Source organism: Bos indicus x Bos taurus, chromosome 3, assembly GCF_003369695.1.
Source record: "Bos indicus x Bos taurus breed Angus x Brahman F1 hybrid chromosome 3, Bos_hybrid_MaternalHap_v2.0, whole genome shotgun sequence".
Taxonomy (NCBI): Eukaryota; Metazoa; Chordata; class Mammalia; order Artiodactyla; family Bovidae; genus Bos; species Bos indicus x Bos taurus.
The window spans coordinates 113,176,223-113,198,526 of record NC_040078.1 but is presented as its reverse complement, the minus strand read 5'-3'; the positions used below and the strand labels follow the sequence as shown (position 1 = coordinate 113,198,526).

The window sequence follows — 22,304 nt, the reverse complement described above, 5'->3', positions numbered from 1 at the left end:
AAATGAAAAGAAGCAATGTGTTTGCTGGGGGCAGTTAAGACATATGAAAATGTGAGACATCCATGAAACGGTAAACTAATAAATGACCATCCCAAATCTCAACTTACCGTAGCTCAAATGGTAGCTCCCTGCTGGCTCAGAGGGTAAAGCAGTTATTGCAGGCAGCTGCAATACAGGAGACCCAGGTTTGATCCCTGGGTCAGAAGCTCCCTTGGAGAAGGAAATGGCAACCCACTCCAGTACTCTTCACTGGAGAATCCCATGGACGGAGGAGCCTGGTAGGCTACAGTCCACAGGGTCGCAAAGAGTCAGACACAACTGAGCAACTTCACTTCACTTCTTCACTTTTCAAACGGTAAAGGGACTTCCCTGTAGCTCAAACAGTAAAGAATCCACCTGCAATGCAGGAGACCAGGGTTCAATCCCTGGGTCAGGAATGTACCCTGGAGAAACGAATAGCAATCCACTCCAGTATTCTTGCCCGGAGAATTCCATAGACAGAGGGCTACTGTCCTTGGGGTCGCAAAGAATCGAACATAACTGAGAAACTAACACTTAACACATATGTCATTAAGGTCTTATTCCTCAAAGTCTGGTCCATGAACCAGCAGCAGCATCACCTGAGAGGTGATAAATGCAGAATCTCAACCCCCACTGCCAGACCTACTGCATTTTATCAAGATTCCCAGGGAACCGATCTACACATGAAAATGTGAGAGGAACTGTTGTAAGATACTGCCTTTTCTTTTTCCATTAAGACAGCTCTAGCTTACAACAGGACTAATATTTCAGTGCAAAAACGACACACATACAGCTCTGGTCCTGGGCCAGCTTGTCCTCGGTTCCATTCCTCACTCTTCTGCTCTATTCCAAACTGCAGAGGGGCTGAATCCCCGTGGGCTAGGTTCCCGTGCAGAACCGGGGGTGAGTCTCCAGCCACCCCCAGATGGCCCACAGTGGTCCCAGCCCCCTGGCGAGAGGTAGGTGCTTCTCGGGTCTGAAACGCGGCCTCCTCCCCAGGTCCTCTGGCTCCAGGGTGGCAGTGGTTTCCCGTTTGCTGCCTCATGGCAGGGTTGTCTCACTGCCCACTGTTTGTGTTCTCAATTGTTCACCACCTATATGACCACTCCCCTACACTGAATGAACTCTCTCTGCTTCGCATCCTTAAAGTGGGTAGATCCTTTTCTGAATTTAGAATGACACCCCATACCATTCTGGATATTTCCTCTGTGCACTACGTATAGCAGAGGAATTTTCTGAATGGCTGATCTGGAGGTTGGGAGCCACTGCACACACAGCAAACCTCACATTCCATCAATCTCTAACAACACAAAAGAAAACTCAGCTTTAAGCTGTTTGTACAGCAGATGTGGCTGCATTCAGAAACGCAAGTCCTCGGGGTGTATTTTTAACACTCTACCCATCACTCCTCCTCAACCAGAACAGCTGGTATAACAGCTATTGTTTTAAGGGGGCGGGCGGGGGCGGGGAGCCTCCTGAAGCACAGAATGCTGGACAAACAGTGGAATCTCTGAGAGCTCAAATCTTACTAAGCTACAAATCTATAGGTTATAGATATAAATCTATAGCTATAAATCTAAGCCATAAATGATCCACTCCATACTGGGCACACGCCACGCCCAAGGACCAAGCACCAGGAGGGAACCACTCCCACCAGTACCACTGAGGGCCCTACTTGGGAGATCTTTCCAGAAGCAGACGTGACCCATCCCTCTCACGCTCTGAATGACCCTCAGTGGCTCCCTCTTGCCTAAGGCCAAAAACCCAGCTCCAGGGCTATCGTTTCAAAATCCAGCCTGATCTGCTTTTCCAGCCTCTTCTTCATTCCTCTCCATCTGACGCACTCACCTTTGACCATTCCCAGGTGTCCCTAAACCTGTAGATGTTGTTGTTCAGTCACTCAAGCCGTGTCTGAACCTTTGTTACCCCATGGACTGTAGCCCGCCAGGCTCCTCCGTCCATGGGATTTCCCAGGCAAGAATAATACTGGAGTGGGTTGCCATTTCCTTCTCCAGGGGATCTTCCCGACCCAGGGAATGAACCTGTGTCTCCTGCACCGGCAGGTGGATTCCTCATTACTGAGCCACCTGGAGCCATTCAACTACGTGGAAAGTCCTTCTTTGCCTTAATTCCTGACGAACTCTTTCCCTCGAGATCCTGCCTCCGGGGTAGTTGGATTCTCTGTCCTCCCACAGCACTGCTACATCATCCTGTCGTGCGGACATGTGTCCATCTCCTAGAGCCTGGGAACCCCCAAATGGAGAAACTGCCTTCCATCTTGGGTTCCTGACCATAATTCAGATCCAGACCCACAGTTCCTATCACTGACACCCTGGGAAAGTCACTTAACCTCTCCACCTCCAATTGTGTAAGAAGGGCATGACACTTAGATAACCAACTTGCGGTTGGCGGGGCGGGGGGGGGGGGCAGTTCGAGGCGTTTGGGATGGACTTGCACACACTGCTCTATTTAAAATGGATAACCAACAAGGACCTACTGTACAGCACAGGGAACTCTGTTCCCCGTTACAGGGCAGCCTGGATGCAAGGGGAATTTGAGGAAGAATGGATACATGTCTATGTATGGCTGAGTCCCTTCCTTGTTCCCCTGTAACTATCATGACATTGTTAATCGGCTATACCCCAATACAAAATAAAAAGTTTAAAATAAAATTAAAAAAAAAAAAAAGAGAGAGAGAAGGGGATGACAGATAACACCCAACACAATGGGTGCTAAATGAGTTAACCCATGTCAATTGCTGTCAAGTTAACCCAAGAAAAGTTGCCTGGCACGCAGTAAGCACTGGGGAATGACTACCACTATAATTATTACTTCGACTGTTAACACCTAGAACAAAGAAGGTGTTCAGTACCTACGTGCTGAATAACTGGAGCACTTCACAATAACACACACCCAGAGGTATCAGAGGCTGAGAAAAGATGATTAAGCCAGAAATGGCTCCCACGGTAAAAGTACCAGCTGAACTCGCTGGCGGCGGAGGAAAAGCGCACCGCAGCGGGATGAGCAAGTCTGCCAGCCCGGGGCTGCCCACGGACCCCGCCTGCCCTCAGCCACCTGTCCAACCACCTGCCCGAGGAAGCCGTGCGCTAACACAACAGGGCTCACCTGTTGTAGCAACCCCCCCCCCCCCCCCCCCCCACCAAGCAGTGGGCAACGGAAACCGCGAGGGGAAAACAAAGGGTGCAACTTTACTCCTGCGGAAAGGAAATGCGTCTTTCTGCAGCTAACAATCCGAGCCCGGAGTTCTCCGTGCAGAGCGAGGTGCCAAGCGGGGTGCGCAGCCAGGGACAAGCCCCTGGTCCCCAGCTCGCCCGGGGAGGGAGAGGGAGACGGTCAGAGGACGTGCATTCCTGGCCCCTTCCCGCACGAAAAACCGCGCGAGGGGAGGGGACGGAATCCACTCCCGGTTCCAACCGCGTTTCTCGCGGTGGGGGGGAGGGGAGGGGAGGGAATCACACAGGTGAGCGCAGAGCTCCCAGCGGGAACCAGCCCCCTCGGTGCTCAGAAATTCCGTGCAGAAGCCGGGGTCGGGCTGCGCTCCCCGGCGGGGCGCAGCCTGGAGCCCCCGTTTCTGGTACGCTCGCCCCCTCAGCCTGTAAGGCCTGCCCTCCGGGTGCTCGCGGCCCACCCCGCCGAGCGCCCAGCCCGCCCGGCCCCCGCGCGGCGCCCACCTGCGCCCCCCGGCCCCGGGGTCCCCGCCGCCGCCGCCCCGCCCGGGGTGGGGGTGAACGCGCTCAGCCCGGGCGCCCAGCCCCGTTACCCGACGGAGCGCGCCCCGTGTGGGCAGCAGCGCCCGGCGGGACCCTAGGCCGGGGCCGGGCTGGGCCTGGGCAGCCGCTCCGGCCGGGCTGCGGGCCTCACGGGGCTGCCGCGGCGTTGAGGGGCGCGCGCCCGGGCCGCCGCCGCCGCCGGCTCACCTTCTGGCGGATCTGGCCCGACGTGGACACCTTGCGGATGAGCTTCTGCGGGGAGCCGGGCTCCGCCTCGGGCTCGCTGTCCGACGACTCCTCGGGCGGCGGCGGCGGAGGCGGCTGCGGCGGACCCGGCTGAGGGGCGCCCGCCGCCGCCGCCATGCTGCCCGGCCAGCGCGCGCACAGCGGGCGGGGGCGGGGCCGGGGCCGGGGGCTGGGCCGGAGCGGGGGCGGGGTCTCGGGGGCGGGGCTAGGGCCGGGGCGGGGCGGGGCCGGGCCGCGCGGTCTCCAGCTCCGCCCGCTCCGCCCCCTCCGCGCCCCCTGCCGGGCGCGCGCGCGCGCGCAGGGAGGACTCGCGCAGGGCTCCCGCGCCCCTTCGTCCCCACCTGTAGTGTCGGATGCCCAGAATTTAGCGTCTGCTTGTTCTTCCTGGGACACAAATTGTGTGTTTTATTTGTTTGTTTCTGTCTTTTTTAAAGCTTTAATCTTCCCCTTCAAGAATGGAAGTGACCTGCAGGCGGCCCGGGACCGTTTCTTGTCCTGCCTTGTGTCGGCAGCATCTAAAGCTGCGCCCAGCACTTACTTGCGCCGCGAGTGGATGCGTGTATGTATACACGAATGCCAGGAAGAAAATACTAGCACGGGCCTCTGGGATACCGGGACACAGATACAAGGTTCCATCTGAGAAGGCTTCCTGCAGAAATGTTTAACGTGAGACGGAAAATATGAGCAGGGGTTATCCCTGACTGGAGAACCCTGTTCGGGTCGGGTGGGGTGAGGGAGGGGGCCAAGAGATGAGATGATGCAATGGCCTGTAGGCAAGAAAGAACACATTTCTAGGGAAAAGGGACACTGTAGCCTAAAGGAAAGAAAACACGAAGAGATGAGCCTGGGGGCCTACAGGTCAGACCCGGCTTTGTTCACCTGATAAGGGGCTTGGGCTTTTTAAGTTGAGACCTGAAAATACCCTGATTCTGGGAGGGATTGGGGGTGGGAGGAGAAGGGGACCACAGAGGATGAGATGGTTGGATGGCATCACGGACTCGATGGACATGAGTTTGGGTAAACTATGGGAGTTGGTGATGGACAGGGAAGCCTGGTGTGCTGCAGTCCATGGGGTCTCAAAGAGTTGGACAGGACTGAGCGAGTAAACTGAACTGAGGGAAACTGGAAGCCCTTGAGCCATCTGAACCCTGGGCAGGGACTAGGTCACAAAGCTGAGGGTCTATGATCCAGGCTTTGAAGTAATGGATCAAATGGCTGCCCAGATTTTTGAGAGACGCTGTGGAGAGAGAGAAATGGACTCAGGGCAGAGTGACTGCTAGGAGGGAGGCAGAGGCAATTTGGGATAAGCCCCTCCTTCCCAGCAGGGCTTCCCAGATGGCACAGTGGTAAAGAATCTCCCTGCCAATGCAGGAGACAAGGGTTCCATCCCTGGGTGGGGAAGATCCCCTGGAGGAGGAAATGGCAACCCACTCCCGGATTCTTGCCTGGGAAATCCCATGGACGGAGGAACCTGGTGGGCTACAGGGGTCGCAAAGAGTCTGACGTGACTGAGCACCACCATCACCACCGCCACCTCCTTCCCAGCTAAGACTGCTGATGGTGGGTGGGTGGGAGTGAAGCTGGAGGAGGTGACATCAGCTGAGGTCTTGCCACCCTTTGGCACATCCAGGTAGAGAAGGATTTGGTGCCACCTCAGAGAGACAAACTGATGCTGGGAAAGATTGAGGGCAGGAGGAGAAGGGAACGACAGAGGATGAGATGGTTGGATGGCATCACTGAAGCAATGGACATGAGTTTGAGTAGGCTCCGGGAGTTGGTGATGGACAGGGAAGCCTGGCATGCTGCAGTCCATGGAGTGGAAAAGAGTCAGACATGACTGAGCAACTGAACTGAACAGAGGGACAAATCCACTTTAAAGACCCTACCTCCAAATGCAGTACATTCTGAGGTACTGTTGTTGTTCAGCTGCTAAGTCGTGTCCTTGCGGTACTGTGGAGCTACACAATTGTCCCCTTGCCCTTTCAAAGGGCTGCTACTAGGGACACAGTGGCTTCTGTCCTTCCTGCTGGTCAGCATGCTCTGGCCCCCACTGCACGAGGTGTTGCTTTCCAGAGGCAAAGTACAGGAGACCCACCACCCCTGGGGGCCACAAAATACATCTGATAGGGGGACATGGCCAGGGGAATGGATTCACAGCCAGGACAGGGCCTGGCACGGCCTGATGCAGGAACTCTCTGAGGACAGGCTGGGGGCCCCTGGCCCACGGTTACACTGCCCACTGCTGTACCCACTACCCACACGGGGCTACTTCCAATTCTATTTCAATTAATTAAAATTAATCTTCAGTTTCTCAGCCACAGTGGCCACGTTTCAACTGCTCAGTAGGTAAATGCAGTTTAGCTGCTACCACCCAGGGCCGCACAAGATAGAACATATCCTTGGTGCCAGAAAGTTTGCCAATGCAGGAGTGCACGAGTCCCATCGACGAACCACCAGGCACATGCCAAACACTTGTCCAGCAATTCTAGTCTGCACACGAGTCCCCCCAGAGCAAGCTCTATGGTCTCGTTCTAGAAATGAAGACCTGAGGTTCAGACACCTCTCCTAAGGAAGGCAAGAGAGGCAGAACTTCACTTGGACCATGTGATTCCAAGTCCTTGACCCTCTAGGGCTAGGCCTCCTAGGAAGCTGAAGCTCAAAGAAGGAGCAGAGAAGGGTCTTGTTAGGGGCTGACTTGTGTCCCCCAACAGCCATACATTGAAGCCCTAATCCCCTAGGACCTTAGAATGTGACTGTGTGTGCAGACAGGGTCTTTTAAGGAAGTAGTTAAGTTAAAATGAGGCCATTGGGATGGCCCCAACCCAGTACAGCTGGTGTCCTTGAAAGAAGAAATGTGGAGGCAGGCAGAGCCCGAGGGAAGACCGCATGAAGACACACAGAGAAGTCATCTGCAAAGCAAGGAGAAAGGCCTCAGAAGAATCTGACCACAACTTGACCTCAGGCTTCTGGCCTCCAGAATCCTGAGAAAATAAATCCTGTTGCTTAGGCTCCCAGGTCCGAGGTACCTTGTTATGACAGCAAGGAGCTGACTGATAAGGGCACAAAGGGGAAGCTGTCGTGTCCGACTCTGTGGGACCCCATAGACGGCAGCCCACCAGGCTCCCATCCCTGGGATTCTCCAGGCAACAATACTGGAGTGGGTTGCCATTTTCTTCTCCAGTGCATGAAAGTGAAAAGTGAAAGTGAAGTCGCTCAGTCGAGTCTGACTCTCCGTGACCCCACGGACTGCAGCCTACCAGGCTCCTCCATCCATGGGATTTCCCAGGCAAGAGTACTGGAGTGGGTTGCCATTGCCTTCTCCCCTCCACAGAGACTAGTGATTTTATATCAATTAATTGCAACATGGCCATGCTAAGATGCTTCAGTCATGTCCAACCCTTTGCGACCCCATAAATTGTAGCCCACCAGGCTCCTTTGTCCTTGGGAATCTCTAGGCAAGAATTCTGGAGTGGGTTGCTGTTTCCTTCTCCAGGGGATCTTGCTGACCCAGGGATCAAACCCGTATCTCTTAAGTCTCCTGCATTGGAAGGTGGGTTAATTTTTACCACTAGCACTACTTGGGAAGACAATAACGTATACTGTGACATGTAAGTCGGAGAAGGCGACGGCACCCACTCCAGTACTCCTGCCTGGAGAATCCCAGGGACGGGGGAGCCTGGAGGGCTGCCGTCCACAGGGTCGCTGGGAGTCGGACACGACTAAGCAACTTCACTTTCACTTTTCACTCTCATGCACTGGAGAAGAAATGGCAAGCCACTCCAGTGTTCTTGCCTGGAGAATCCCAGGGACGGGGGAGCCAGGTGGGCTGCCGTCTATGGGGTCGCACAGAGTCCGACATGACTGAAGCGACTTAGCAGCAGCAGCAGCAGTGACACCTAAGTGCAAAAACCTGGGGGTGTTGGGGGAAGAGACAGTGCTGTTGCCTATACCTTTTGGATGCTCACGGGGTACCTGGGATCCAGAATCCATCATTTCAGAGGTGAAAAGCCAAGGGCGTAGATGTGAACTCAAGAGAGAGTTGGGAGATGGAATCTAGCTGGAGAGGAGTCTATTTGCAATAATGAAAAAGTCCTAGAAATTGTCACAGCCTCAAGAGCCTTAGGAAACGTGACCACCAAATGTCATGTGGGATCTTGGAACAGAAAAAGGACAGTAGGTTAAAAACTAAGGGAATCTGAATAAAGAATGTACTTTCTGCTTAATAATAATGTGTCAATATTGATGCATTCTAGGGCTTCCCTGGTGACTCAGATGGTAAAGAATATGCCTGCAATGCAGGAGACCTGGCTTCAATCCCTGGGTGGGGAAGATCCCTAGAGCAGGGAATGGCTACCTGCTCCAGTATTCTTGCCTGGAGAATTCCACGGACAGAGGACCCTGGTGGGCTACAGTCCATGGGTTCGCAAAGAATTGGGCAGACTGAGCAACTAACACACACACACACACACACACACACACACGATGCATTCAGTGTGGCCAATGTACTATCCTAGTGTTAGATGTTAACAATTTAGGAGACGCAGCGTGTGGAGGGACTTACTTGTACTTTGCCACTTTTCTGTACATCTAAAACTATTTGAAAATAAAGTATATTTTAAAAAAGAATATTAGGCTTAGTAAGAACTGTGTTATGTTCTGCAATCAGAGGCACATAACTGGCATATTTTCTCTGATGATCGAAGAAGGCTTTGTGTTCCCGGGTGGCTGCCGAGCTGTTCCCTTGGAGACCTCCCCCGAGGTGGCGCCTGTAAGCGCACAGTCACCGGGCGCCTCCTGATGGAGTGAGTCACGCTGTGAATCACCGCTAACAATACGCTGCTCCCCAAGTCTACCCCACCTTAAGGGCATGTTCGAGGTGGCAGTAATAACACACTTCACATCCAACCTAATCTTTCTTTTCTCGACCTGTCAGCGCAGAACTGCACCTCCTGTCAGAAAGAACCACTCCGCGTTAGAATGGATAAAACGGTGCACTGGAAAACATGGGAATTATTTTACCCTGAACTAGGGTGATGACTGACATCTGGAGCAGGACGTTTCTTTGCTGTGTGCACCGTAAAGTTTCCCTGGCCCCCGGGGACCCCTGTCACCAAAAGCTGCCCCCCGTACATTTCCAAATGCCCCCTCCCTGCCCACCTGCCGAGGATCAGTAAACTAGACACTTAGGGCCGTGAGGTTAGATTGGGAGGCAAGCAGTGAAAAATCTTAGAGGAATAGGAAAACAGACGCTCTAAAAAGAAGTTATCTACACACGATAAAAGACACACAGACACACACATGAATGCAAGTAAAAACTAAAATGGGGGAAATATGAAAAAGACGGACGGACTGTGTGAGTGTCAATTTCCTGATCGTGGTATCGGCTATAGTTTTGCAAGATGTTACCTTTGGGAAATCCCTCTGTATTGCTTCCTACTACTGCATGTGAATCTATAACTACCTCAATAATATTAATATTTTCAACTTAAAAAACCTTAAGGGCAGCCATTTATTGAATCATAAATGCCAATCTTCCCCTTCCTCCCCCTCAAACTCTCAAATACAGATTCAGCATCAAAAGATGAGTGAAGGGAATTTCCTGGTAGTCCAGTGATTAGGACTCTACACTTCCACTGTCGGGGCACAAGTTGGATCCCTGGTCAGGGAGCTAAAGTCTCATATGCCCTGTGGTGCAGCCAAAAAAAAAAAATGTTGTGAGGAGAGTTCTGATTCCTATCGACTCCAGGAAAGCAGAGTTTAAGTCTTGACTCCAACTCTCACTAGCTGTGTGACCTTGGTAAGGGACATAACCTCTCTGAACTGCAGTTTTCTCATCTAATGAATGGGAGGCATGGTTGGTGCTTCCCAAGCATGGTACAGATACCCAAAAAACAGCAGCGATCCCTTCTTCTCCAGCAAAGTTGCAGGTTGCAAACTTTGCCCCAAGTTCTTAGACACCACTTTCTCCCTGCAACACCCTCAGCTCCTTGGCACACACTTGGTACGTGTCTCCCACCGCACATACCTAGAAAGCCCTGGGCCGCCCATCCAACCTGCACACGGACATCCTGCCTCTCTATGCCAGGGGTCTGCACGCCAAGTAGACACATCCCTGGCGCACAGGCTCGGCCAGGCGAGATTCCTTATCCTGGTCAGGCAGCAGTGGCTCACTTCCTGCTCCCACCCCAGAATTCTCACGGGGGTGGCCAGCCGCAGATGGTAAACTAGCCAGCACGCGAAAGTCAGGCGTTTTGTTACCAAAATAACCTGAAGGGCCAGGGCTGTTCTGACCTTTGTTCTCCGGGGATTGGCCTTCCTCTCTGGCTCTCACACCCACACGCTTTCAAAGGTCCGGCCTATTACTGTCCACCCTGACTTAGGATATCCTGGGGTCGAGCAATGCAGGAACCGAGTGACTGATCCTCTCACCAGACCCGCCGGGCACAGTCCCAGGTTCCCGTCTTGCCCAGAATCTCCGGCGGGAGCCAACCACAGCCGACCTGTGGGCTTCGGCAGTGGGGAGGCAGCAGAAGGGCTCCGATCCTGAGGAGCGTGCCTCCAACCCTGAGTGTCTTGAGACAGGGGCGTGGCTGGAATGGAAGCTTGCTTGCTGTTCCCTTAGCAAGGCAGAAAAAAACAACAGGGAGGTTGTGTCTAACCCTGCTCACCCACGGGCCAAAGGCCCAGTTTTCTGCCTGTATTATAATTAGCTCTTCTCCAGAAATTACTCCTCATTGCCATCAATATCGGAAGGCCTCCTATCCAACACTCAAGTTCAGACTTTGATTTGTGAATATGGGATCCCATCCTAGGTTCCCGAGAGCCTCCCTCCGGTCTAAATCCCAACCCCCATGACACAGACAGCCTGGAATCATGCCGAACAAACCCAGGTGTGGGGCCTTCCTGCTCTGGTCCTCTGCCACTGCTCTTGGTCCTGGAGACCTGACCCTGAGTGTCCACCCTCACGCTTCCTGTGAGTGGGTTAAACTGTGTAGAACGCTCCAATCCCCTTTCATCCTATCCCCTTGAGGCATGGACCGGGGGGTCAACACATCCCCCAGGCCCTCTGTGGGCACCAAGAGAGCCATTCAGTCTCTCTGCCATCAGCAGCAGACCCCAAGGCTGGGGTACCATGGGCCAAGAAGAGGACTCAGGGAAGACAGGGCCCTGGCATCACCTTTGTTACATCTTCTCCTTCTTCAGCTTCACTTTCCTCCTGGACACGAGCTTTCCTCTCCCTGACCCCTTAAATGCCCAAACCCAGTGAAGGCAGTCTAACCAAGAAGCCCATGGGGCTCATGGAGAATCCCCTCTTGTAGGACAACCCATTCCCAGGGCTAGGCTCTGCCATCGCTGGCCCCTAGGCGTTGATCCCCTCGCTGAAATCGGGCCAGAGTCTCCTTCCCAGGAATAGCACACCGGAACCAGAGACTAGGAGCATTTGGAGCTAGGCCACCAGGAGTGAATGGCCAACCCAGAGGGCAGGACCCGGAGCTCCTGGGCCATGATCCCTGGGGCTTCTCTGATTTCCACCAACCCCAGGTGTGGCAGCTCAGATTCTTCCTTTAAGTAAGTTCTCTGAGCCACTCTGAGTCCTTCCAATGCATTCCTTTTCCCCCCGTTATACCAGACAACTCCAATTTCACTGCTTGCATTCAATAGAAACAGCCCAACAATCCAGAGCTCAAGTAGGACTTGGATCCAAAGTGAAGTGAAAGTGAAAGTGAAAAAGGTGCCCAGTCGTGTCTGACTCTTTGCGACCCCATGGACTGTATAGTCCATGGAATTCTCCAGGCCAGAATACTGGAATGGGTAGCCTTTCCCTTCTCCAGGGGGTCTTCCCAACCCAGGGATCGAACCCCAGTCTCCCGCATTGCAGGAGGATTCTTCACCAAAGCTGAGTCAGAGATGAAGAGTGGTTTTGCCCACGTTTGTCCACTGCCCTGTTTCTCTAGGGGGGCCCTGTGGGTGCCCTGGAGCTAGGATAGCTCGGGTCACTAGACACACTGCCCCGCACCGCCCCCTTCCCCAAGTTTCCAGCGAAACAGCCCACCCCAGAGGCCCTGGAGAAAGCCTGGGACACACCAGCCCCACATCGGGCGAGCACATGGTTTTGGGGTGCCTTCTAACCTTGATGGGTTCTTCTCCCCCCAACCCACTCTCCCATGCTCCCGCACCCCCAGACTCCAGGCTGCCCCTTGTGTCTTACTAACTTACTCAGCCTCCCCAACAAGTCAGCTTGACTCACAGCCAGGGCAGAACAAGCTTTATTTCTGTGAAGAAGACCCGCACTTTGGAATTCAGCGTCACTAAAGGGCTAACTTGGAGCCCTGCTACCATGCGGCTAGCGACCCCGCATCCCACGTCCTGAGCCGCCTCTTCACTCATCCATAGCCGCCTCCTGGTCTGTCTTCTCTTCCTTATATTCTCCTGCATCTTTCAGATTTTGGCGAGCAAACTCCTCAAAAACAAAATTTTCATCCTGAAAACTAAAATAAAAACAAAGAACATTTTGATCAAGGCATGTTCTTTGGCGCTTGCGATGAAATCTGGAGGAAAAACAAGGTCCTTGATCTTCCTTTTGCAAGAGGAACCCATCAAGATTCTCCCACTGATGCAACGGGGGACGAGGCCGTCCTCCTCCTAGCTTTCCGTGTAAAATCGCTTTAGCAAACAAAAATATGAAACAATGAAGGAACCCACACAGCACACATACATGCTTGGGATAACTGTGTGCATGCGTGCGTGGACATGTGTGTGTGTCCACATGTGTGCATGCCCTGATAGTAGGGAGCAAAAGGAAAGCCAGGGCGTGCGCCAGTGTTGAGAGCGTGGGCGTCTACAGAAAGAACCGCCCCCTCAAGGGGGTGAGTGCTTGTTTTGTGCGGGTCTTAGCCTATCAATAACCACTGTTGTGGCTGGCCCGGCCCTCGTGGTTCCTGTTAGGATTGCAAGACACCCTTCAGCAATAACCATCCGGAAACTTTGAGAAAATAAAGGTTTATTACTTACAGGACCTGGAAGGTACACAGCACACCTGGGACCACACAGCAAAGTCACAGATAAAGAGAGCTCAGGGACACGGGCCTGGGGTGTTCTCCCTTTATTTGGGTCGAGGTGGGGGCGGGGTCTAGAGTTTCGAGGGCTCACTCTTTACTGGTGAGTTTTAAAACAGAAGAGAGGGGAATTTAAAGCGTACCAAGACAAAAGAACAAGTGGCTTGAAGGATCTGCTACTGAAATCAACCGAAATCTCTAAAACAGAGGCGCCTCAGTGGGGAGAGCCGGCCTGGCTGGGCTCTAGTCCTGTGGCTGGCAATGTGTTTACTCAAGATAGCCATCACTGGAGCAGATGCCTTTTTGAAGTGGATGCCTCGGCAATCAAAGCCTAAGTCAGGCACTTGCATTTCAAAAAAAAGGAGAAGAAAAAACAAAACACACACAAGTGTGAAGGCTCGCTCTAGGGTTGCGGAGGAGGAGGTCACAGAACGGGGATAATGCCGGGCAGTGCTCACCTTTCCTTGGCGGTATCTGTGAGCGTGGAAGAGAGGAGAGACATCTGTTAGCATCCGTCCTGTCTAGCAGAACTCTTCTTCCTTCATTAGGTCACTTTACAGGTGGAGCAATAAAAGGCCCGGAAACACGCATTTTATGAAAATTGCATGTCATTCCTGCTTCTTGGCCAGGCCCCCTCGGAGGGCCTTCCTCCCTGCATTTTCGTTGTTTTTGTTAAAATAGTCATTTATTGATCTGGCTGCTCAGAGTCTTAGTTGCGGCACATGGGATCTGGTTCCCTGACCAGGGATCAAACCCGGGCCCCTGCATTGGGAGCACAGAATCTTAGCCCCTGGAGCACCAGGGACGTCCCTCTCCCTGCATTTTTAACCATCACTTCCTCCAAAAGTTGCCCCCACAACCTATACCTCCCCAGATGGAACAGCCACAACCTCACCTCTAGACCCTCTCCCTGCTTAACCTCACCCCCTCTGAGGCTGGGCTTCTCTTTTCAAAGCCTTTCTCCCTACGACATGCCCTTTGGACCTTGTCCAGATCAGAGTCCCCGGGAGCTATTAATGGCCCACCCCATGTGGTGGAAGTACACCGGGTCCACCTTCCATGTCCCGCTCTCTAGGGGTGAGTCCTGGGACTTGACACTGAACCTGCACCCCAGAGGCTGTTGAGGGATGAGGGGACCTACCAAGAGGCTGATGCATCAAAAACAACACTGAGCAAGAACCATCCTGGACACCCCGCTTTGGTGCTGAGCATAAAATTATACTAAGTGCAACCAACAGCCCTGAAGAGAGTTGAATTCTCTTCACCTGAATTCTCTAAGAATGTTCTAGACAGAGGACAGTAAAAACTCAGTAGCATTTCTCTAGCACTTGCTGCATACAGATCACTTGGCCTCTAGCCCTGGCAGGCCTTCTTAACTCTAGTTTATGCTTCGTCTGTTTAGCATCTCCTCATCTAGACTCAGGGAGTCGGGGACCAGGCTAGTGAGAGAGATATGAGCGTGCATCTGCAAATGAAACTTGGGACGCATAAACCTCTGGGAATCAGAACTCCTAGTCCGTGGGGTAATTTGTTCTTTCTCCCTGAAATCTGGCAGGATGAAAGATCATTGTCTTAGCCTTGATGTTGTAATATGTTCAGTATAAGGGCCATAATGACTGGAACATGAAGACGTCATACCCAGGAAAGGAATAACCCCACTTCCCCCAAGAGAAGTCCTAAAGCCTGTTCACAGGGCCAGAAAAGGATGTGACACCAGCGATGACATCTACTCCGGTCATAGTTTTAAAATGGCCTTTTAAAATGTCCTTGAAAGGGACCAGAATGCATCTCAGTCTCACAGAGTTTAAAATAGTGCTTTAATGACACAAGCATAAATGAATAATAATAATAAAAAAAAAATATGGTTAGGCTGTGTGTTTTTCCCCCAAGGGAAGTTTTTGGCAAAGCACATTGAATATTTGAATCCAAAATATTTGGAAGACATACTTTGAGACAAAATAGTTTTGAGAAAAAGCCAAAATGAATATGGGGGCTTATTCTGATGTTTAAATGCTGTCTCATTATCAGTGTAGAAAGGCTTTTTATAAAATGTAAGAAAAATAAACCCCACTTGTTTACACCACTTTTACTTAAAATGTTCTTAATTACTATAACTCTAGAGGGTTCTCATCCAGACAGGTCCATTTTTCTTTCCTGCCAACTAAGCCACCTTAACACACAGTGGAGAATTCTTCCTCAGAATTTCTGAGATTGCATCCATATTAATTTTGCTGGTTCATTTATCTCTTTCAAAAGAACTGTGCTGTGCTTAGTCGCTCAGTTGTGTCCAACTCTTTGTGACCCCATGGACTGCAGCCCACCAGGCTCCACTGTCCATGGGATTCTCCAGGCAAGAATACTGGAGTGGGTTGCCATTTCCTTCTCCAAGGGACCTTCCCGACCCAAGTATCAAACTTGGGTCTCCTGCATTGCAGGCAGATTCTTTACCATCTGAGCCACCAGAGAAGTCCAATTCACGTGTCATACAATTCACCTATTTACATGTGCAGCTTTACAAGCTAAAGCCTTCTGGTTTTTAGCTTGCTCACAGAGCTGCACAACCACAGCTTCATTTGGTTTTAACATCCATACAAGAGCCAATGGATTGACAATTCAAAGGAGCCCAGGCATTAGGATCCCAGCCTGACCCTCATTTGTAGTAACGTCTGTATTCTCATCACAACTGCCACTCTCAGAAACACTCACTTTCTAAATTCTTATTAATGCTCTCAAATGAAACACGAAAGCCTCAGGCTGTCAAATTTATCTTTTGCCTGAATTTTCTTTAAATCTCAACCCAAGCCTATTTATAGCAAAGCGTCTGCTTTTAAATCATTCCTAACAAAACCTAACAAGATAGCCCACATCCAAGCAAGGATGCTACATCCTCTGGGCACTCACTGGATCCGGACAAACCGCCTGGACCACTGGACGAGCGCCCTGACATAGTCGCTGAGCCCTGGTTTCTGGGAGGGCCCAGGGCACTTGAATGTGGCCAGCAACCTCGGATGCCTGGCCCCGTCCATGCCCAGAGATGTGGTCAAGGAAGAACTAGCAGTGGCTAAGTAAGAAATCCGTGGGTGGCACAGGACTAGAGAAAGCCAAGACGAGGCGTGACTGACCTGGGTCCTCTGGCTGGGGATGCATGAGGCGGAACGGCACCTCAGTGGCCACTTCACTAGAAGCAAAGGAGGCAGAGCGGTCAGAATGCACATGGTTGTAACTGCACAGCCGAGAGCTGTGGCTGCAGAGCTTCGAGAAAGATCCCCAGGCCTCAGCTGAAGGACGACTCAGCGAGGTCCAAAACAAAACAAACCAGAAATCAGGAAGTGGTCAGGAAGGAATTTTTAAATGTATTCCCTGGAATGTGGTCCGGAAACTCCACTTGCACGAGGCTGAGGCAGCCAGGATTTTGGGGTCCCCCTTCCTCCTGGTTATTAGTTTCAGGGACATGCTAAGTAGTGGGACGTCCAGGGACATAGTGTATGCCAAGTCAATTCAGTTATGTCTGACTCTTTGAGACCCTGTGGACTGTAGCCTCCTCAGGCTCCTCTGTCCATGGGATTCTCCAGGCAAGAATACTGGAGTGGGTTGCCATGCCCTTCTCCAGGGGATCTTCCCAACTCGGGGATCGAAAGTAAGTCTCTTGCACGGGCAGACGATTTCTTTACCACTAGTGCCACCTGGGCTCCCCTGGTGGCTCAGGGGAGGTAAAGAATCGGCCTGCAATGCTGGAGACCTGGGTCTTGTGGAGAGCAGTCCCTTGTGATGAGCAGAGTCCAGCCAATTCCAGAAGCTACAGGACTCTGAGGTGGCTTGGAATTTATACAGAAAAAGGAGAGCAGGGAGTCAGGAAGGGGCAGAAGGAAAATCTGGACACAGGAAGAATGGAAAGGGGTTGGGGGGTTGGCGGGGGACAAGGGTTACTCCCTGTTTCACCCAGGACCCACCGCCTCCCACCCTGGGGTCACCGCTTTGGTCAGATCTCATCTGTTGATAAGGCGCCCTGGTGGGTCCCCGTGTGGCCAGGGCCTAGGAGAGAGGTTGTCCTGGCTCCACGGGAGCAGGGGCGACAGAGTCAGTGACGGAGTATGTAAGGCCAGCGCTTGCCTCAGACGCGTCCTGCCTGCTGCCTCTGTGTGCCTGATTTAAAAGGCCACTGTCACTATTCACAAAGGCCCAAAGATGGAGACAACCCAAGTGTCCAGCCGCCATGAATGGACGAACACAACGTGGTCCACTCACAGCATGGGCTGAATCTCAGCCACAAACAGGAGAGAAGCACTGACGACAGGGACACTGCGAACGCGCCCAGCGGGGGCTGGTCACGAGGAGACAACTGCCTGATTCCGTTCATACAAAGTGTCCAAATGAGGCAAATCTGCAGAGCGAAGGTAGGTAAGCAGTTGCCGAGTAGTGGGGAGAGTGGGAGAGATGGCTCCACAGGCACGGGGCTTCCTTTTGGGACGGGCACGGGTACAAGGACCGGAGAATGGGGACAGTCACGCAACTCTGTGAGTGTCCTTGACGCCACTGAACTCTATCGTGTGGTGTTTTTTTCTGTTTTAGTGGCACCGAGCGGCATGTGAGTCTGTTTCCTGACCAGGGATTGAACCTCTGCCCCCTGCATTAGAAGCACAGTCTTAACCGGTGGACCACCAGGGAAGTTCCTCAACTGCACAGGTTTAAATGGTTAAAATGGTAGACTTCGAGTTATGTCCATTTCACCCCTGAACACACGTGCGTACTCACAGGGGCAACTGCGTGGAGTGTGCCTGTTCTCTGAGGGTGGCTCTACGTGTGTGTCTCCATCCAGGGGCAGACCCAACTAGTCTCCACGAAACACCCCAGCCTCACACCCGTCAGCCAAGGTCCGCACAGCGTGAGCGGGCAAGGTTCCCCACGTCCTGAGCACGACACTGGGAAACCAGCCTTCACGGTCCTGTTTTAAACCCCGGGTTTGTCCCCTTCAGACCCTGGAATCAGGCAGAGAAGGACGGCGACGAGGCTTACCTGGATGTGAGCTCTCCCAGAAGGCTAGGAAACAAAAACACAAACAGGGCTGTGGGGACTGTCCACGGTGGCAACACACCCCTCCTTGCCGTTATTCAGAGATGGATACACCCCCCTCGGGTCCTTCATCACCCACAACTTTCAGGATCTTTGTGCTCCTCACGGTGCACTCCGCTATTCCTCTCTGCTTGTGACTCCATGTCTTTCTCAAGTGGATTAGTTAAAGCCCTAAAGTTCAAGAATAAACCCCAGTCCAGAATTTCTCTCGTGGCCACAAAGGTCACCATGAAATACCTGCTAAACGCTTACCTTGACTGCTACATTCGACTCTGTTTTAGAGCCTCTGAGAGAAAGTGAAAGAAAGCACCATACACTTTATAGATATAGACACTATATATATATGTGTGTGTGTGTATATATATATACATATATCTCATCTCATATCATATATATCTTGTCCTTGCTGCAGCGCATTTTGGATCTTAATTCCAGAGCCAGGAATCGAACTTGTGTCCCTGGCGTTGGAAACACAGAGTCTTAACGACTGGACTGCCAGGGAAGTCTCAACACTATACGCTTTGTAAAACAGGACAACTACAAGCTGTGTTAACAAAATCTGCAAAATCAACCCATGTTCTACTTTGTGGTCCCAACCAAAATTTGGGGGAACTCTTCGTCCACTGAGACTTATGGAATATACACATAGATTTGCCTTGATGGCTGAACTACCCAGGACTCATTAAGGTAAAAGGCCACTTGGCCTTTGGCAATGGAATTTGAAAAGGAAAATGAGAAGTTGAGTTTTTCCCTTTTGACGAGATTTCTTTCTTTTTTTTTTTTTTTTTGGACCATACCACGTGGCATGTAGGATCTTAGTTCCCCAACTAGGAATTGAACCACACCCACTGAGTTGGAAGCACACAATTTTAATCACAGGACCACCAGGGAAGTACCTTGGTGAGATTTTTAAATTGAAAGAAATTGAATTTAAAAAAAGACGGAAAACCATTTCCTCAGAACTATGAGATATCTGTGCTCTAGTGTGAAAAGGAGACTACCCAGTCCTGTAATGATTTTGGGGGGCGAGAAGGCCCCCCATCATGGATGGAGCCTCCTGAGACACACTGTGACCTCATTTCCCAGCAGCCTTGCTTTTCTGAAGAGAACTAGAGAGCTCTTCAAGGAAATTAGAGATGCCAAGGGAACATTTCATGCAAAGATGGGCTCAATAAAGGACAGAAATGGCAGGGACCCAACAGAAGCAGAAGATATTAAGAAGAGGTGGCAAGAATACACAGAAAAAACTGTACAAAAAAGATCTTCATGACCCAGATAACCATGATGGTGTGATCACTCACCTAGAGCCAGACATCCTGAAATGCAAAGTCAAGTGGACCTCAGGAAGCATCACTACAAATAAAGCTAGTGGAGGTGATGGAACTCCAGTTGAGTTATTTTAAATCCTAAAAGATAATGCTGTGAAAGTGCTAAAGTCAATATGCCAACAAATCTGGAAAACTCAGCAGTGGCCACAAGACTGGAAAAGGTCATTTTTCATTCCAATCCCAAAGAAGGGCAATGCCAAAGAATGCTCAAACTACCACACAATTGCCCTCATCTCACACGCTAGCAAAGTAATGCTCAAAATTCTCCAAGCCAGGCTTTAACAGTACGTGAACCATGAACTTCCAGATGTTCAAGCTGGATTTAGAAAAGGCAGAGGAACCACAGAGCAAATTGCCAACATCTGTTGGATCATAGAAAAAGCAAGAGTTCCAGAAAAACATCTACTTCTGTTTTATTGATAACGTCAAACCCTTTGACTGGGGAGATGACAACAAACTGTGGAAAATTCTTCAAGAGTTGGGAATACCAGACCACCTTACCTGACTCCTGAGAAATCTGTATGCAGGTCAAGAAGCAACATTTAGAACCGGACATGGAACAAAATACTGGTTCCAAATTGGGAAAGGAGTATGTCACGGTTGTATACTATCACCCTACTTATTTAACTTATATGTAGAGTACATCATGCGAAATGCTGGGCTGGATGAAGCACAAGCTGGAATCAAGATTGCTGGGAGAAATATCAATAACCTCAGATATGCAGATGACACCACCCTTATGGCAGAAAGCAAAGAAGAACTAAAGAGCCTCTGGATGAAACTGAAAGAGGAGAGTGAAAAAGCTGGCTTAACACTCAACATTCAAGAAACTAAGATCATGGCATCTGATCCCATCACTCCACGGCAAATAGAAGAGGAAACAATGGAAACAGTGACAGACTTTATTTTCTTGGGCTCCAAAATCACTGCAAATGGTGACTGCAGCCATGAAATTAAAAGACATTCCTTGGAAGAAAAGCTATGACCAACCCAGACAGCATATTAAAAAGCAGAGACATTACTTTGCAAACAAAGCTCCGTCTAGTCAAGGCTATGGCTTTTCCAGTGGTCATGTATGGATGTGAGAGTTGGACTATAAAGAAGGCTGAGCGCCGGAGAATTGATGCTTTTGAACTGTGGTGTTGGAGAAGACTCTTGAGAGTCCCTTGGACTGCAAGGAGGTACCCGTAGTGTATGTGTTTTGCAGTCTGCTTTTCTACCTTTTTCTCTGTAATGTTACATCAGGCAGAATTGTGAAACTAGACAAATAGAGTCTTTCTCAAACCCTACCATGTAATTGGTAGAATTTGTGGACCTTTCTTGCTTTCTGTCTCCCAATTGCTGGGGAACAAAACCATTCAGATGGCTGACAGCCAGACAGAGCAGGTGGCATGTTGGGGCGTGGACACTCACCCTGACACCGTGAGCTTCACCTTGATCTGGTAAGACACCAGGATCCCCATGACGGTCTTGTCTATTCCCTCCTTTATGCTGTTCAACAGAAAAGAAAAATGGAAGAGTGCAGAGGAGCAGTAGGAAGCAGAGACCCGATGGATCAACCCTTCTCCCTAGGCTCCCCAAGTAGGGGGCCACCCTCTCCAAGAGACCAGATCATTCATGTTCTGCTGCGTCCTCACTGGGGAGCTGGAAGGCAGCCCTGACACTCGGTGGATCGGGGGCTCTGGATTTGTCATCATTCAGTCACTAAGTTGTATCCAACTCTTTGCAACCCCATGGACTGTCACATGCTAGGCTTCCCTGTCCTTCGCTATCTCCTGGAGTTTGCTCAAACTCATGGGCTTCCCAGGTAGCTCAGTTGGTAAAGAATCTGCCTGCAATGCAGGAGACCCCGTTCGATTCCCAGGTCGAGAAGATCTGCTGAAGAATGGGTAGACTACCCAGTCCAGTATTCTTGGGATCCCTTGGTGGCTCAGCTGGTAAAGAATGCATCCACCTGCAATGCAGGAGACCTGGGTTTGATCCCTGGGTTGGAAAGTTCCCCTGGAGAAGGGAAAGGCTACCCACTCCAGTATTCTGGCCTGGAGAATTCCATGGACTGTATAGTCCATGGGGTCACAAAGAGTCAGACAAGACTGAGCGACTTTCACATTCATGTCAGTTGAGTCGGTGACACCATCCAACAATTTCATCATCTGTTGCCCCCTTCTCTTCCTGCCCTCAGGCTCTCCCAGCATCAGAATCTTTTCCAATCAGTCAGCTCTTCTCATCAGGTGGACAAAGTATTGGAGCTTCAGTATCAAACCTTCCAATGAATATTCAGGACTGATTTGCTTCAGGATGGACTGGTTGGATCTCCTTACTGTCCAAGGGACTCTCAAGAATCTTCTCCACAGCACCACAATTTGAAAGCCTCAACTCGAGGCTGGGGACTAGGGATGGGCTTTGCTCTACCACTGACTGACCCAGTGTCCTTGGCTGAGCCTTTCATCTGGTGAAACCTCAATTTCCTCATCCATGAAATGAGTAGAAATTCACCTTTCTTACCAAAGAAAGCATGGAGAGACGGGCTGTTTATATACTACTCCACGAATCACAGAAGGTCTTTACAAACGCACATGCCATTTTGAACTTTGTGATTCCTTCACCCCTGAGTTCCTGGATCTAGAGTGTTGTCTTCCTGTTTGCCCATCTCCCAGAGCTCACAGACATGCTTAGAATCTAACACGCCAGCTGGAAAATCGTCCTCAGAAACCCTTTGACTCCCATGATCCTCCTTTCTGCCTGATGTTCACTGCCCCAGCTGTTCGTCTCAGAGCTTTTCCAGACAGCATCACCTGGAGGCGATTACTGGGGCCGTGGGTCACACAGGATGGGGGTGGGGGTGGTATGGG

At 51.1% G+C, this 22,304-nt stretch overlaps 2 protein-coding genes across 8 annotated transcripts in view; both read right to left on the bottom strand.

Annotated features, from left to right (window-relative positions):
* DGKD (diacylglycerol kinase delta) overlaps nucleotides 1-4,134 on the bottom strand; it is a 110,282-nt gene extending 106,148 nt beyond the window's left edge. The window contains exon 1 of one of the 2 annotated variants that reach the window (XM_027537960.1): nucleotides 3,960-4,134. In XM_027537960.1, the coding sequence (XP_027393761.1) occupies nucleotides 3,960-4,115 (156 nt within the window). In that variant the 5' untranslated portion in view covers nucleotides 4,116-4,134. The remainder of the gene's footprint in view (nucleotides 1-3,959) is intronic. The other variant, XM_027537961.1, reaches the window with a different exon arrangement.
* An 8,115-nt stretch (nucleotides 4,135-12,249) lies between these two features.
* SAG (S-antigen visual arrestin) overlaps nucleotides 12,250-22,304 on the bottom strand; it is a 31,234-nt gene continuing 21,179 nt past the window's right edge. The window contains exons 12-16 of one of the 6 annotated variants that reach the window (XM_027537951.1): nucleotides 20,866-20,943; nucleotides 18,068-18,091; nucleotides 16,177-16,232; nucleotides 13,513-13,528; nucleotides 12,250-12,487 (exon numbers count right to left, since the gene is read on the bottom strand). In XM_027537951.1, the coding sequence (XP_027393752.1) occupies nucleotides 12,379-12,487; nucleotides 13,513-13,528; nucleotides 16,177-16,232; nucleotides 18,068-18,091; nucleotides 20,866-20,943 (283 nt within the window). In that variant the 3' untranslated portion in view covers nucleotides 12,250-12,378. Of the gene's footprint in view, nucleotides 12,488-12,982; nucleotides 13,398-13,512; nucleotides 13,607-16,176; nucleotides 16,233-18,067; nucleotides 18,092-20,865; nucleotides 20,944-22,304 lie in introns of those variants that run through there. The other 5 variants (XR_003510438.1, XR_003510439.1, XM_027537954.1 and 2 more) reach the window with 5 other exon arrangements.